This window comes from Chelonia mydas, chromosome 6, assembly GCF_015237465.2.
Source record: "Chelonia mydas isolate rCheMyd1 chromosome 6, rCheMyd1.pri.v2, whole genome shotgun sequence".
Classification (NCBI taxonomy): Eukaryota; Metazoa; Chordata; order Testudines; family Cheloniidae; genus Chelonia; species Chelonia mydas.
In genome coordinates, this window is record NC_051246.2 from 23,173,152 (window position 1) to 23,189,542 (window position 16,391).

The 16,391-nt window shown below is 45.0% G+C and overlaps 2 protein-coding genes across 5 annotated transcripts in view; one reads left to right on the plus strand and one right to left on the minus strand.

Annotated features, from left to right (window-relative positions):
• Nucleotides 1-9,099, minus strand: part of LOC114018711 — a 69,189-nt gene extending 60,090 nt beyond the window's left edge. For 2 of the 4 annotated variants that reach the window (XR_005225413.2, XR_006291948.1), the window contains exon 1: nt 8,785-8,953. Coding sequence is in view for 1 of the 4 variants with exons in the window: in XM_043550203.1 (XP_043406138.1) it covers nt 8,987-8,998 (12 nt within the window). In the remaining 3 variants the exon portion in view is untranslated. Of the gene's footprint in view, nt 1-8,784; nt 8,954-8,986 lie in introns of those variants that run through there. The other 2 variants (XR_006291950.1, XM_043550203.1) reach the window with 2 other exon arrangements.
• The window catches only part of CHKA (choline kinase alpha), a 39,160-nt gene continuing 30,638 nt past the window's right edge, over nt 7,870-16,391 (plus strand). The window contains exon 1 of the mRNA XM_037899533.2: nt 7,870-8,539. Coding sequence (XP_037755461.1) covers nt 8,223-8,539 — 317 coding nt within the window. The 5' untranslated portion in view covers nt 7,870-8,222. The remainder of the gene's footprint in view (nt 8,540-16,391) is intronic.

Consider the following 16,391-nt stretch of genomic DNA (forward strand, 5'->3'; position numbering starts at 1 on the left):
TAAGTCATTCTAGGATTAGTCTATGAGCTACTTCATCATATAGTTTGAATGTGCACAGGACAGCAGACTTTGAAGCAAGTGTTACAGAAATAGGTCTGGCAATTTTGGGGGGCAGTGGGGTCTTTTTATCTAAAAGACATGGCTACCAGAAATTGGAAGGGGAAGGGGAACTATTAATGTTTTTCTTTCAGTTGCCCACTGAATTAATTAGGTATGTACTAGTTTGTCCAAGTACAGAGCTTTCTCTCTTCCCCAGCAATCTATTTGTTTAGTAAATATTAAAATTAAACCCTATGTTATGTGCAGGATTTACTATCCTGTTAACAAGAAATGACTGAACATGGGAAGGAGAGTTTTAACTGGTTTGGCTGTTGTATTTTCCAAGCATCTGCACACAGAAGTATCTTAATGTTATCAAGTTCTTAGCCAATGTACACATCCTCAATTTCATATGTTTTACTTTAAAATCAGCATCAGCTGTCTCTGAAATATTATTGACAGAAGTGAGTAAGTCTTGGGAGAGGTGTAACATACAACTCTAACAAGTGACAGATGTCTCATCTGGGCCTTTCCCACCACCACCACCTCTGTAAGCATACTTCCTTCCCGCAGCACACACATTGCCAATGGGAACATGCTCCTTACCACGCACAACTGAATGAAACCAGGGCTGGCTTTGGATGCTCTTTCTTACTGTGGGTTTGTGAGATTGTTAGCAGAAGCTTTTCACCACAGGGTACATATACCACTGGCAGCCATTAGCCCCGTGTATGGCTACAGTAGAAAAAGCAAAGAGGGACTGGACACAAACAAAATGAAATAATATTCTTCCTGTTCAAGGCACAGTTTAGGCTCCCATGAGCACTTATCACTGACTGTTTTCTGGTATAAAGAATGGGTATAAATGAACTAGAAAACTAGTATTTGATGCATGTCCTTAGCTAAAAAATTCTCCCCTCCCACAACTGGTTGAGTGTGTTGGTTGTCCAGAGGTTATTGCCTTCCACCTCACCCACGGCTTCATTCCAGTGATAAAGTAATTCCTGTATGTATTTTGGACCAAATTCTTAAGTTTTTACTGAGACAACTCTGTTGAAGCAAATGCAAATTCTGCCTGAGTAAGCATCCCTAAGTTCTACTTGCACCTCTGCCACTGACTTGTCTTGTGATGTTAGGAAAATCATTGACCTCAGTTTCCTGTAATACTTACAAACACCAGCTAATGAATCCTCACAATACACCTGTTGATAGCACACTCAGAGCTCCTCAGATAAATGGTGGTATAGAGACAGAGGTGCTGGAACTAGAGGTGCTGGGGGTGCTGCCGCACTCCCTGCTTGAAGTGGTTTCCATTATATACAGGGTTTGCAGTTTGGTTCAATGGCTCTCAGCACCCCCACTATAAAAATTGTTCCAGCACCCCTGGATACAGAGACATATAAACAAAGGGTAGCTACCTCTCCTCATTCTCCTCCCACCCCCCAATGTTTTAACGCAGGAAGTTCCTTTGGGGTAAGTCCCCCAACTGGATTGTTAATAACTAGATTACTTTCAGGTTGTGTTTTTTTCCTAGACCCAGTCTTCAATTTGACAGACCAGAGCATGCTCTCCTGATGCCATCATGAATAAGACAGAACCAGGGAGCTGACAGACCATTTTGTAGCAGAGGATAGGCTGAGACATTGCCACAAGAAAGAGATATTTCCCCCTTTGCTTGCTCCTCGGAAAAGCCAACCTGGTTTTCTACCAACAGCAGAATAGCATGAGGATTGATGGGGGCAGGTTGAAACCTGCTGGAGTGGGAAATGCACAAATGAGTCTAAGAAAGTGTGGAGGGTCCATTAACAGATTGGATAATTGTTCCTTTATATTTTGCACTGAAATTTGGGGGCAGGAGTTAGGGTAGAGACTTAGTCCCCAGAGCAGTCCAGCTAGAGAGTGTCAGAGAGAAGTATCGACTGCCACATAAAGAATGGCTCCCTACCACAACAACCTTGATTCAAGATGACTGCCTGTAGGGATCCATATTGTAGGTGAAGTGCTTGAGCTCATAACTTCTGAATACTCGTGTCCTTTGAAGAGGGCAGTGAGAATGGATCGTGCTGGTAATCGCCTCATGGTTGCTATGGTAAGTAATTACTTTCTTCTTTGAGCATAACCTGCAATGATTCCCATTGCAGGTCCAACTGGCAAGGAGCTTGTCTGAAGAATCTGACTTGACTAAAAGACTGCACGACCGAACCCCATTGGAGGTTGGGAAGAAATGAGCAGAAATTTGAGGGGACATACACAGAAGCATTTAACTCCAGTGCTTAAGAGTAAAACATCTGTTAGAAACCCTGAACTCCCTGGTGCTATTACTAAGGTGGAACTGAAATAAGAGTGGGACTTATATCTAAATCTCATTCCTGTATTTTAACCACTTGATAATTTGTGTTCTAGGAATTAATTTTATAATTCTATTTTGGGATTTTGGTAATGAGCTTCATTCCAATGTATTATGATGTTACCAGAAAGCCTTTGCAAAATTAAAGCCTTATTACGTGCATTGTCTAATTCCCAGCAATAACATAGACTCCTTTTGGGGAATAGAGTAAAGTGCTGACAAACACAGTTGCAAGCAGTTAAAATATGGTCACAGATTTTTCCTTTTAATTTTAATGTGAATTTAGCATTTGTAAAAAGTACCAGCTTGCCAGGTCTAGACTGAAGTTCTCTTTTCACCCACAGAATAGGTACAGCAGAGGCATGTCAGTACAAACTTTTCATACATGGATCCACCAGTGTGCCTCATGCCCAACCTGGAGGGACCACCTCTAGAGCCCAAAGAGTATTCTCTATATGTCTAATCTAATATCCATTGAAATCAATGGGAGTTTTTCCACTGACTTCACTCGGCACTGGATTGAGCTCTGAGCGCATTCATCCTTGGCCTGTCTGCACCAACTGCCAACAAAGTTGCCGCTAGTGCCAATGCTATCTGTTATGTGATCACCTGCCCACTCAAAACCGGTCTGACAAGAACAAACTCATGTCATAAAGGCCACTGAACAGCCTTGAGATGGTAACAACTTCTAGTCTACACTGACCTGGAATTTTCAACTTACAGATGAAAGGCTCTCTCGCCAGTAACCAAGACCCTGACTCAAATCCACCTCCTGGGGATTTTTTTCAGATGAGAAAGTAGCTCAATATAACTTTTTAAAAAATAATTAAATTTGTTCTAAAAAAAAATTTAAAAGGAATAAACTAAAACATTAGAAAGAGAAAAAATGAAGCTGTTGATAATCAGACCCTATATCTAGCTTTATATGAGCTAAGCAGCTTGAAGCTCATATGAACGATCGTCTTCATTTGTCAGCAGTCCTTCTAGCTCTCTGCTCTTGAATTGACTGCACTGTATCCATTCAAGACTCCAGTGTGTGAGCCCCTCAAGGGATGGATTATGCTAAGCTGGGTGTATAACACTATGAGCTATTGTAAAGTTTCTATGTTTCTTATGTTTCTATAAAAATTACTAAAATTCCAATAATAATTAATAAATGGAATACCGAAGAGAACAAACAGCTATAGGAAATAGCTGTACGCTCAATAGGTTTCCACATAGATGCATGGAGTCTGTCTGTGTGGCTCTCAGTGTTGGACAGGGGCCTTAGTTATTGAGAAGAATGATGTTAAGGAACAAAGAAGGTGAATGTCCTGTAATGAGAAGGCTTTAAAACAAGGTGATTTTTCTGCCTCCGTTTAAGTTCTTTGAGCTGTTGAAACATATTCTTCTCAGAGTTTGAGACAGAAGGGTCAGGTGGAGCAAATGTCAGTGAGACCATCCATCAATACCAACAGTTTGGAGTCTCATGAGGAGATGAGACAGACTCTTTGGACGAGTGGATTGAATCATCTCTCCACAGGAGAAGCAAATACTGGCTTTCTTCTTTGACTTCTCTGCTTTTTCCACTCCGATAGCAATTGTAGAGAAAGCTAGTCAGAAAATTCTAGTCAGAGAAAAAAATTGCTGGAGCTAGTTCCTGTTTCCTACCATGTGATAAAGCAGAGTGAGACCAGGGCATTCAGGAAACACAAGGTCAGTCCTAAAGTCCAAGACACCAAAACTTCCCAGTGTTTTCTTTGGTTCTCCTGCCTGCATGTTTCAATGACAGCTTGAGTTACAAGATGAACTTTGCAATTACAGAACTCTTACTACTTTGTAACCTAGCATCAAAGGCTTTTCTGCTACTCCAGATAGATCCCTGGAAAGAAGTATTTCTCATCAACCATAAGAAGCCAACTGTCATTCCCAACTGCCACAGAACCTCTTGACCCCCAACATTCCATCCCTTCTTCTGTTACCAGGGCCCTGACTGCCATTCTCAAAAGCCATGAAATATTCTGATTAAAGGGACACCACCTATAAAACATTCGGGGACAGACCCTCACCTGATCGGCCTAGTTTCACTGAAGTCAAATTGAACTATGCTGAATTACACAAGCTGAGGAGCTAGCCATTTTTTGGTTTTTTGTGTGAATAGCAGAGAGGAAACCACTGTCCCTCCATGCAGAAATGTCTTCTGCTTCTGTGGCCCCAGGACAGATATGCACCTTAGGTAGTGGCCTGACACCTCTATCTCAAATGCAGCAAAAAACACCAGCAAACAGCTTCAAGTCCATCTGACCATGGTAAATTGGATTCTTGTTCTGAGCTCTACTACTCAAAGAGCACTGTCCACACCAAAGGAGGTGCTTCTGTCCACAGAATAGGTATAACAATGGGCCCCACCAAGGCCTCAATTTGGCAAAGCACTTAAGATTTACTGAATCTATCTAGCATGAGTCATAGAATTTAAGGCCAGAACGGACTACCAGATCATTTAGTGTGACCTCCATAGACCACCAACTCCAACCACCACCGGCACACTGAACCTAACAACTGAAATTAGATCAAAACAAAACAGAAGTACTCATATGGACCCCATTACCATAGTACCTGAGCACCTCACAATACCCCTGTGAGGTAGGGAAGTAGTATTATCTCCATTTTACAGATGGGAGACTAAGTCACTTGTGCAGGATGTCTAGGATTGATCCAGGAATTGAATCCACATCTCCTGAGTCCTAGTCTAGCACCCTTGCCATTGGACCACCCTTCCTCTCAATTATTAGGGACTAATATGCCTCAGCCATGAGTCTGATTTTCAGTTGTGCTGTGGCTTCTTTATCAGCAAAAAGCAGCTCTAAAACCAACCCACAAAACTCTCCTGACTCCTCTCTCAAAACTCCTATGCTAGTGAGGGATTCTCCAATGGTGAAGAGGCAGGGCAGGATGCATGGGCCAGAAAGGGGGATGCCACTGTAAAGAATTAGCTAAGAAAAAAAGTGTAGATGAATCTTCCATGCACCCCAATGATCGCCAGCTACTATACTGGTCCCTTGAAGCCACTGGCAGCTGGTATTAGAGGAGCCCTCCAGCTGCTCTGATATATGCACAGTCAACCTGTGGAACTTGTGCCAGGGGATGTTGTGAAGGCCAAAATTATAACAAGGTTCCAAAAAGAACAAGATAAATTCATGGAGGATAGATCCATCCATGGCTTCTAGCCAAGATGTTCAGGGATGCAATCCCATGCTCTGGGTGTCCCTACCTTCTGATTACCAGAAGCTGGGCGACAGGGGATGGATCACTTGACGATTACCAGCTCTGTTCATTCCCTCTGAAGCACCTGGCATTGGCCACCGCTGGAAGACAGGATACTGGGCTAGACAGGCCATTGGTCTGACCCAGTATGGCCATTCTTATGTTCTTATATATGTTGGGGGACCTGGCTGAAGGAGAGGTAGCTCAGGATCATGGCAGTGCAAAGGTGGCATGTTTCTTTATTGCTCTTTTATGATAAAAGAGGATATTAAGTCTTAGGCAATTTTAACTTTCCCTCCCACTCCACCTGAGGGCTAGGAAAGCTGACACTGAGTTCAGCTGATTATGATGTCACCATTCCAACACGGCAAATATTGCCAGTCTTTCAAGAAAAAGAAGTCAGAGCATGATATTTCTTATATTTCCAATGTAAAAAACAAATGGATTTTTAAAAAACAAAACTTTAAAGCAATGTACACAGAAACAAATTTTCCTCTGGAGTTCACCTTTCGGTACAGGTCAAATGTGTGCAGTTTGTCATCCCTGTGTGAATCAACTCCAACTGAATAAGACTGTTAATTAGCCTGCCTCTTTCCATAAGAGCTTGGGCTAAAGGAACTCCTGGTTACCATGAGCCAATCTGTCCTGTTTCAGAGTAACAGCCGTGTTAGTCTGTATTCGCAAAAAGAAAAGGAGTACTTGTGGCACCTTAGAGACTAACCAATTTATTTGAGCATAAGCTTTCGTGAGCTACAGCTCACTTCATCGGATTGATACTGTGGAAAGTGTAGAAGATCTTTTATACACACAAAGCATGAAAAAATACCTCCCCCCACCCCACTCTCTTGCTGGCAATAGCTTATCTAAAGTGATCACTCTCCTTACAATGTGTATGATAATCAAGTTGGGCCATTTCCAGCACAAATCCAGGTTTTCTCACCCCCCCCCACCCCACACAAACCCACTCTCCTGCTGGTAATAGCTTATCTAAAGTGACCACTCTCCTTACAACGTGTATGATAATCAAGGTGGGCCATTTCCAGCACAAATCCAGGGTTTAACAAGAACGTCGGGGGGGGGGGGGGGGGGGGGAACAAGGGGAAATAGGTTACCTTGCATAATGACTTAGCCACTCCCAGTCTCTATTCAAGCCTAAGTTAATTGTATCCGATTTGCAAATGAATTCCAATTCAACAGTTTCTCGCTGAAGTCTGGATTTGAAGTTTTTTTATTGAAGAATTGCAACTTTCACATCTGTAATCGCGTGACCAGAGAGATTGAAGTGTTCTCCGACTGGTTTATGAATGTTATAATTCTTGACATCTGATTTGTGTCCATTTATTCTTTTACGTAGAGACTGTCCAGTTTGACCAATGTACATGGCAGAGGGGCATTGCTGGCACATGATGGCATATATCACATTGGTGGATGTGCAGGTGAACAGGCCTCTGATAGTGTGTCTGATGTTATTAGGCCCTGTGATGGTGTCCCCTGAATAGATATGTGGGCACAGTTGGCAACGGGCTTTGTTGCAAGGATAGGTTCCTGGGTTAGTGGTTCTGTTGTGTGGTGTGTGGTTGCTGGTGAGTATTTGCTAATCTGTCCTGCGCAGCAGCAGCTCCCACAATGCTCACTGCAGTGGACAGATGGCACTGCCACGCCAAGCCTAACACCCCAGGACATAGTCAATTAAACGCTAGCTACCGAATGACATAATAATGCTATATTGAATTCCCAGATGTTAAAACAAACCTAAAATAAGGTGACCTCAGCTTGGCCCCAGTGCCCCTCTTCTGCTTGTTCAGCTGTACTCACAGCTCAAGTACCCCTCTAGCTGTGCCCCACCTTTTGCCTTCCTCTCCAGTGACTGCCCAGCTCTGCTAAGGCTTAATGTCCTCCCCCTCCCACCCACCCACGGAGAATCTTGCGGTTGGGAGGTGGATGCTGAGCACACCAGGAGAGAGCATCCTTGTGCTAGGCGGGCACAGCTGGAGGGGGGAGACGGAGCCACACGGGGAGGGATGGAGCCTGAGTACCGAGGGGAGGGGGAGGCAGTGGGGGCTGAGCTCAAGGAGGAGGGGGGCGTGGAGCCTGAGCACACAGCGAGGGGGAGCTAAGCCCAGAGAAGGGGCTGAGGGGTGGAGCTCAGAGGGAAGGGGGATGGCGGCTGAGCACGGGGCGCGGGGAGGTGGGGCTGACCTTCGTGGGTGAATCACCTTGCTCTCTCTCCACATCATTGTGATGCGCGCGAGCCGCACCGATCGCCGGGGCAACCGGGAGCAGCCAATCGGCTGCTTGTGTGCCCCTCACAAAAGCCTGCGTTGCGGCAGCTGGAGCCGCTGCTTCTTTTCTGCGCCAATCAGGAGGCGTCTGGTGCCGGAGCCCGCCGGACTGGTGCGGGTCGAGAGCCAATCAGAAAGGGCGGCGGGGGGTGAGGGGGAGGGAGGCGAAGGGGGTGTGAGTGGGATGAGCGGATCCGCGTGCCGAGCGGGTATAAGAACGGGAAGCAGGCGCGCGCCTCTCGCATTCCGTCTGCGGGCACCGAGTCGAGCGCGCGCACCTCCCCCACCGATTTACCTCACCCGCCCGCGCTATGAAGACCAAGTTCTGTAACGGCGAAACCGAGCCCTCCCCGCTGGGGCTGCTGCTCGGCTGTAGCCCCGGCCCCGGGGTGGTCCTGCCCGCCGCGGGGCAGCCGCCGTCGCCGCCCACTCACCCTGAGGCCGACGGCAAGGAGCTGGCGGGGGTGCGGGCGCCGCCGTCGCCGCACCAGCCGCCGGCCACGCTGCCGCCACCTGAGGAGGAGCCCGACTCCCGCACCCGCCGCAAGGCGTATCTGTGGTGCAAGGAGTTCCTGCCCGGGGCCTGGCGGGGGCTGCGGGAGGAGCAGCTGCGCATCAGCCCCATCAGGTCAGTGCTTCCTGGGGGGCGGGGCAGGGACCCCTGGGGCCACATCAAGGGTGCTATGGGGGGGGCGGGGCAGCGAGTGAGGGCCAGGGGTGGGGGGCACTGTGGAGATGGGGCGGGTGGCGGGCGCTGTGGGCCTGAGGGGGTGGGGAGCCAGTTGGTTCCTCCTCCTTCTTCTCCCCCCCCCCCCCCCCCCCGGGCCGGGTGACGGGCGCTATGGGGCTGAGTGGGCGGGGACCTTCTCCCACCTGCATTCTCCTTCTGGCCTGGGGCACTGTAGGATGCGCGGGGTAGCCCCCCCCCACTTGTTGTGGGGTGGGGGGGAAGCAGGCAGGCTGAGCTCCTCAGGCTGGGTTCTTCCTCCTCTCCCCCTCGCCAAGAAGACCAGCTGCAAGGTCAGCGCGGCCAACCAACCTAGAGTCCCGCGGGGGCGGGGCAGGGAGGACCTACCTTCCGCTGCATCCTCCAAAGCCCAGGGGGGCTGGGCAAGAGAAATCAGTTGAAGTTCAGCATTGTTAAGTCACGGCATCGAATCCAGAACCACAGTCAAGGGGGAGGGTCCGGCACCGTTACGTCTGTGGCTCAACTCTGAGCCAAGAGGAGGTGCTCTGGGTGGTTACCAAAATATGTTTGATTCGTGGCTCAACAGGGAGTTTGCGGGAGCTCCTGCACTGCTTGTACAAATGCCTAGAAATGCTTGCACTCTATTTAATTTGAGTGTTTCAAACTTGTTCCTTGGTTTTTTGGTCTCAGTGGCTTTTTTCAGTGTTCAAAATTTCATATTTTCTTTTCATCCTGTAAATTGCAAATGGTAGTGCAAATCCCAGCATTGTGAGTCATCTTTAGGTTTCTGTAGTGCTGTGATTCAGCATGTCAGTTGGTTACCATAGAGTAACCAGGTTTGTATGGCTTGGATATGAAAATGGGGGCGTTATGAAGTGTGGATTCTTTGGTCAGCAACTGTATGTAATGTATTTTGAAACTGCTCTGAGTGAAAGAGCAGTATCTGTTTTTTACCTCAGTCTTAAATACTTCCAAATGCCCAGTAGTTCTGACCATTACTGTGGTTTAAGGGTTTGCATTTTCAAAATCCACTATGTGAAAGGGATTTGTGACTTCAAAATTATTTGCCCAACCAGTTTAAAATATTGTAGGATCTTAATTAACTGGAAATCTAGTACTGTTTAATTCTCTAACTGACCTTCAGGAGCTACGCTTGTACCTGAGCCCCCCTGGCATTGTTTGTGGCTCTAGAACATGTTCCATTTTTAAATGTTTCTCCCATCCTTGTTATGTGAAACCCATACAGAGCACTGATTATTCAGGTTAAATGGTGGAAATGACTAGACAGAGTTGATGGAGTATACAAGTATAAAATGAAGACTCTTCTTGAATTTGTTACGCTAAACTAAGATGGTGTCTGATTTTTTAACTCTTTATACAGATATGATCTGAGTCGGCTGTTTTCTATAATTAGTTATTTAAACATTAAAGGATCACAATCATTGTGGTTTTCTAATATTCTGACTTTACCTGTCCAAATAGCTGCAAATAGTCACCAGAATGACATTATCCAAAAGTCCTTTTGTTGCCAGTTAATAGACTAATCTTCTTCCTACTGTGTTGGATACTTATTATTTTACTCTGATCTACCCACTCCTGTTCTCCTCTTTCAGCCTGCTTCACCAACTGAGGCTAACATTTCCATTTTGCCTCAGACTGTGGTGCGCTCTCCTGCATTTCTTGGAAGGTTTCCCTTTTGCCTTTGAGACAAATGATCCAGATCATTTGCACTGGCAGCTGCCCTCAGGAAGGGGGCTGTGACAAAAAACCTTAAATTGTTGCATTTTGCTGGCCAGAAGTTGCATTCTACTGCCATAGAACCTCTTGGACTCAGTTTCCCTCTTAAGGAGAACATAGCCCTGGATTAATAAAATTGGGTACTCTGTTACTGGCTGTTCATAGAAAACTGCTCTAATGACACAGTGCATCCAAGAGGCTCTGAGCACCATCATTGCCAGGAGGTGCTGGAGCTTGATCGGTCATGTGCTTCGGATGAAAACTGATTCCATCACCAGAGTAGCAATAAGATGGACACCTGAAGGCAAGCAAAAATGAGGCTGCCTGAAAACAACATGGCGAAGAGCTATGGAAGCCAAACTGAAAAACCTGGAGCACAGCTGGGAAACTTGAAAGATCTGACACAGTAGTGGAGGAGCTTTGACACTGCCCTAAATGCCAGCGGCATAGTAGCCAATGTGGCCTGTGGGGCTCTAGCAGTTTTGGGGTCTCTCCCTTGGCCCCACCTGCCACCCCCAGGTTCTTCCACTAGGCAATTTAAAATGGCCTGGGGCCCTGGCAGCGTAGCAGAGCTGAGTGGTGTCTACCTGCTTGCTCTGTCTGCCAGCCCCTCCCTGTGGCCCCGGGGTGGGGCAGGGTTGTGCCTCCATGCACTACTCTTGCCCCAAGCGCCCCTGTGGCCAATAGGAAGCTGTGGAGGCAGTGTCTGGGGGCAGCAGCGCATGGAGGCCCACTGGCCTGCCCCGCCTTACAGCCCCTCTCTGACCCTCAAACTCTCTCCCAGAGCCTTAGGCAGGTGGGGGCAGGGTGGAGTTTTGGGCATCATGAGTGACATTATTGGCCCGCTGGGAGGATTTGAGGACTGGCACTGGCCCTAAGGTAAATTGAGTTTGAGATCCCTGTGTAATAGGATGGTGATGGAAAACTGCCACCAGTTTAGATGTAGAATATATTGATCCTGATGTCAGGGAGGGTCAAAATATTGTGAATTGATACCAGAGTGAACCACATTGCTCTGGTTAATTGCACAGCTTTTATAAGCTGCAATTCCTATAAAATTTTTATATCAATTGCTTTTATATAACAGAACAAAGTAATATGTGACAATGACAATCATGCTATTTTTGCTCTGCTTTGGAAAACTGAGCAGAGACATTGGAGATGTTGCCTCTTGCAAAGGTGTTACTTTTTTCCCCATCTGTGGCCATTAATCAGCAGCGCAGGGATGGTGTATGCCAACCTTTACTGAGTAGAGTAGCACCTCTCTACAGGCTGACAAAGGAGTCCCTGTTTGAAGTGCCAAATCGTTTGGTGCCACAGAAGCCAATTAATTGAATCTTGTTGCCTTTTCACATACCTTTTTTTCATAGTCACATTGGAATTGTATTCAATAGCTGTAAATACAGCTTTAAGTGACTTGAGTCATAAGGAAAGCCTTATTGGTCTCCTGTATGATGTGCCTTGATTAAATCTTTCAGAGATGAAGTGCATGAAACTATTGCCCTTGCAAAACATAGTCGAGTCAAGTTCAACCTAAACAAGTTAAATGGGGTAGCACAAGGATTCCTGACCTTGATAGTGTCACCAGTAGAGCACCAGACTAATACATGAATGACTGATTTTGAAGTGTAGGAATTGTCCTTCACCCTGGTTTTGTATTGTTCTAGAAGTAACTTGAAAGGACTGTTTATCCTAAGCCCTGGTCTACACGACGAGTTTAGGTCGCATTTAGCAGCATTAGGTCGATTTAACCCTGCACCCGTCCACACAACGAAGCCATTTTGGTTGACTTAAAGGACTCTTAAAATCAATTTTTGTACTCCTCCCCAACAAGGGGATTAGCACTAAAACCAACAACGCTGGGTCGAATTTGGGGTAGTGTGGACACAATTCAACGGTATTGGCCTCCGGGAGCTATCCCAGAGTGCTCCATTGTGACTGCTCTAGACAGCACTTTCAACTCAGATGCACTAGTCAAGTACACAGGAAAAGCTCTGGGAAGTTTTGAATTTCATTTCCTCTTTGGCCAGCGTGACAAGCTCATCAGCACAGGGGACCATGAAGTCCCAGAATAACAAGAGCTCCAGCATGGACCGAACAGGAGGAACTGGATCTGATCGCTCTATGGGGAGATGAATCCACTCTGGGGTGGGAGGAGGTATTGTTTCATGGTCTCTGTGTATATAATGTCTTCTGCAGTTTCCACAGTATGCATCCGATGAAGTGAGCTGTAGCTCACGAAAGCTCATGCTCAAATAAATTGGTTAGTCTCTAAGGTGCCACAAGTACTCCTTTTCTTTTTGCAAATACGAACTAACATGGCTGTTTCTCTGAAAAGAATGCATGGTTTCAAAACAATAGTTACTTTATTTCGAAGGGGGGAGGGTGGTTTGCTTATGGGGAATTAAAATCAACAAAGGGGGTGGGTTTGCATCAAGGAGAAACACAACTGTCACTCTGTAGCCTGGCCAGTCATGAAACTGGTTTTCAAAGTCTCTGATGCACAGCGTGCCTTGCTGTGCTCTTCTAATCGCCCTGGTGTTTGGCTGGTCAAAATCGGATGCCAGGCAATTTGCCTCAACCTCCCACCCCACCATAAACGTCTTCCCCCTTACTCTCACAGATATTATGGAGCACACAGCAATCAGCAATAACAATGGAAATGTTGGTTGCGCTGAGGTCTGACCAACAGCACCAGCGAGCTTTTAAATGTCCAAAGGCACGTTCTTCCACCATTCACACTTGCTCAGCCTATAGTTGAACTGCTCCTTACTACTGTCCCAGGCTTCATGAGCCATGGGAGCAAGGGGTAGGCTGGGGTAGGTATGACCACGTGGTACTGTCATCTGGGAGAGCAGCCTGAGGCAGAAGCTTCCAGTTCGCAGGATAGCAGAGTTGAAGCGGTGGAGTGAGCAAAACACCATTGATGAGGATGGCTAGCAGTGCTATGGCGTCTGCATGGTTAACCCAGGAAAAAAGCTGCAAAACAATTTTCTGCCATTGCTTTCACGGGGGGGGGGGCAACTGACTACATGTACCCAAAACCACCTGTGACAATGTTTTTGCCCCATCAGGCATTGGGAGCTTAACCCAGACACTAGCCATGGTACTGAGGACGCATTCTGCCGACTTAATGGACTTAGTGGGGACACACACAATCGACTGGATAAAATTGCTTCTGAAAAATCGACTTCTATAAAATTGACCTCATTTCATAGGGTAGACATACCCTAAGACCAGTAAACAGACTATACCATTCTCAAGGGCTTTAGAAGGGAAGTAAACATTAACAGTTTGTTCTATGTTAAATGCTATTTGGAGATGTAGGTAGACCTAGTGTTGTAGTCATGACTCTACATGATCTATTTTTGCTCTTCATTTGATCTCCCTTATCTTTCTATTTCTTCTCCCTGCTTACCTGTGTTATAAGTTGCCTAGTCTTCCCCCCACTACGTACTTCCCTGGATACTTGCCAGACCACCTGGTCCTTTTTTCCTTAAACATAGGATCTGGTTGCTTTGTACCATGTTTCCTTGGATATTCGTTTCCCATAGATGAATCTGGTTCCAAAGGATTGCTGCTGTTTCCTCTATGTAATTAGCAGCCCCAGTAGAAGCACACAGGCTAGCTGCTTCTCGGTGGTGGCTTTTTTAAATTTAATTTTTATTTTTTTAGTCCATCACAAATGGCATAGATATCTGTAAAAGCAGCTGAAAATGAGTAGCTAGTGCTATGTGAGTAGCTAGCTCTCTGCAAATAAGTTTAGGAAGTGCTGATCTACACAGCTTTTTTTGTGGGCCTCTGACATTCAGACTCCTAGGATCTCATTGAAGGAAAACTTGAGCAATACAATATGACCAGGTCTACCATGCTGTGCTTTTCCCAGACCTCTGAGCTTTTGGGCATCTGAAAGAGCTGTACCTTTTTAGATAGTTGTGAGATCATGGCATGACATACACAAAGTATTGATTTAACTTAATTGGTGTAATACAGCGCAAATTTTAAGGGACATAATGAAGTATAAAATGTAGTTTTTAGCCTACTACTTTATCCTGGTCACCTTCTTTTTTTTTTTTTTTTTTTTTGAAAGATGAGCCCATATTACCACTGTCAACAATTATACTCCTGTCAGTATTACACTATTTTTTCTTTGCTGTGAAGGGAAATTCCTGATAATGCTGATAGGAGAGGCAGTAATGAAGACCTGCTGCAGAAAAGCAATATAATAGAGACAATGTGGGGTGAGTGAATAAGCTTTTTTCCCCAAAAAGCAAAGTGGAACTGGGAACCTTTTAAGTATTACTAAGTAATGTTCTGAAATCTGGGAGCCAAAATAAAGGCTATAGTAATGTGTATTGCATGCTAACCTTTTCTAAAAGATTCTGTCATCTTCCGCCATAATTTGATACTGGTGCACTTTACTAAGTAGTTCCAGGATACTGGCACAACCACTTAAAGGACTGCAGGATTTCCTAAACACCTTATCCAGCTAAAATTTCAACCATGATTTAGCAGTTTTTCCAAATGCCTGTATAAGTTCCTGTTCCTAACAAGTGCATCAGCCATTATTTGTTTAAAGCTCAGTAGTGGTCTGAAAATGAATACTAAATAATGGCAGCATAAGCTACTCAGTTTGTCTCAATTATTTCCTATCCGGTGAACTCAGTTAAAGTAAAAAGATGGTTTTCTAATTGCTGTCCCAGCAAACTCAACCTGGGATCCTAAAGTCAAACTTAAGCTCTTTCTCCATGTTACCAATAGAAAAAGGTTCCACAGGCCAGATTTTGCCCTCCATAAGTGTTGCACAGGTATCTTCAGTGGGTTTGCACAAGTGTAACTGGTCCTGCAACTGTAACTTGGTAATCAATTCTTAGTCATGCTCAAGAATGATTTGAAATCACCTCACTAGACTACTAGATCTGCAGTGCTCACAAGTCAAAAGTAACAATGCATTAATCGGCCTGTTATGACTCTGACTGTTATATGCAGGGAGCATACCTGTTGAGTAAGAATGAACTATGTTTAGTCATGTTTCAGGGTAAAACTGCATTTTAAATAAGACTCATTAATTAAAGCTAAACTGAGACAATAACTTTTATGTTGCATACTGGAACTTAAATGGTTGAACCAACTTATTTCAGTTTTTAAAAACAGGGTTCTCCTGGGCCCTTCTAAGCCATTTCAGCACACTGGAAATATTAAAAGATAACACTAATAGCAAGTGGAGTATGCAGCGGTAGCTGGCTTCTTTGTAAAACACCACTGTCATAAAGACCTTTCTTTGAAATGCAGTACTTCAGACATTATGAAATTTTGTAATGAACATAGCTTTATGCATTACAGGTAAGAGGTGATGCCCATCTGTAATCACAACTGCAGGATTTTCATAGGTTTCAGTTATCCTATGATTCTATTTATAAGTGACATCAGTTAGTGTTCTCTTCTTTCCCTCTCAATCTGTTTGCTGCTGTCTTATGAATAATTTACTGGGTGGGATTATGACATCAGAATTAGAGGGAGGAAACAGATAGGTTTGGCTGTCTTCAGGGTAATCAGATCACTGATCTACATATTAGAAACAAGTAGGCAATGTAGTGGTAAATTCTTCTGTAGCACTTTTTCACTTGAAATAAGTGAGCATAAATGGGGTATGATATGAGCAAAAGTGTTCAATCTTTTTTTACCTTGAAATGATTTAAAGGAGGAGGTTCAATTTACTATGTAAAGGTACTGGATATCCAGGATGTTGCCAAGATAATTAAATGCTTGTAATTGGGGTGTGCAAAGCAGTATTAACTCCAGAATAGCAAAGCAATGGGATCTTGCTGACATGGGAGAGAACCAGAAGTATACTGACGTTTTCAGCTTGACAGATACCTGTCTAGCTATAACTAATTGAGGTACCATATTTAAATTTGACTAATATTTAGCTTGAAAGTATGCTAACTTTCATTTGTTCACCCAACATCTCAGTTCTTTGTGGCTCTTGTGATTATCACTGCAAACTGACCATCTTCCTTTCTGAGCTTTTGCATGTTTCCCTGATGTCTTCGAT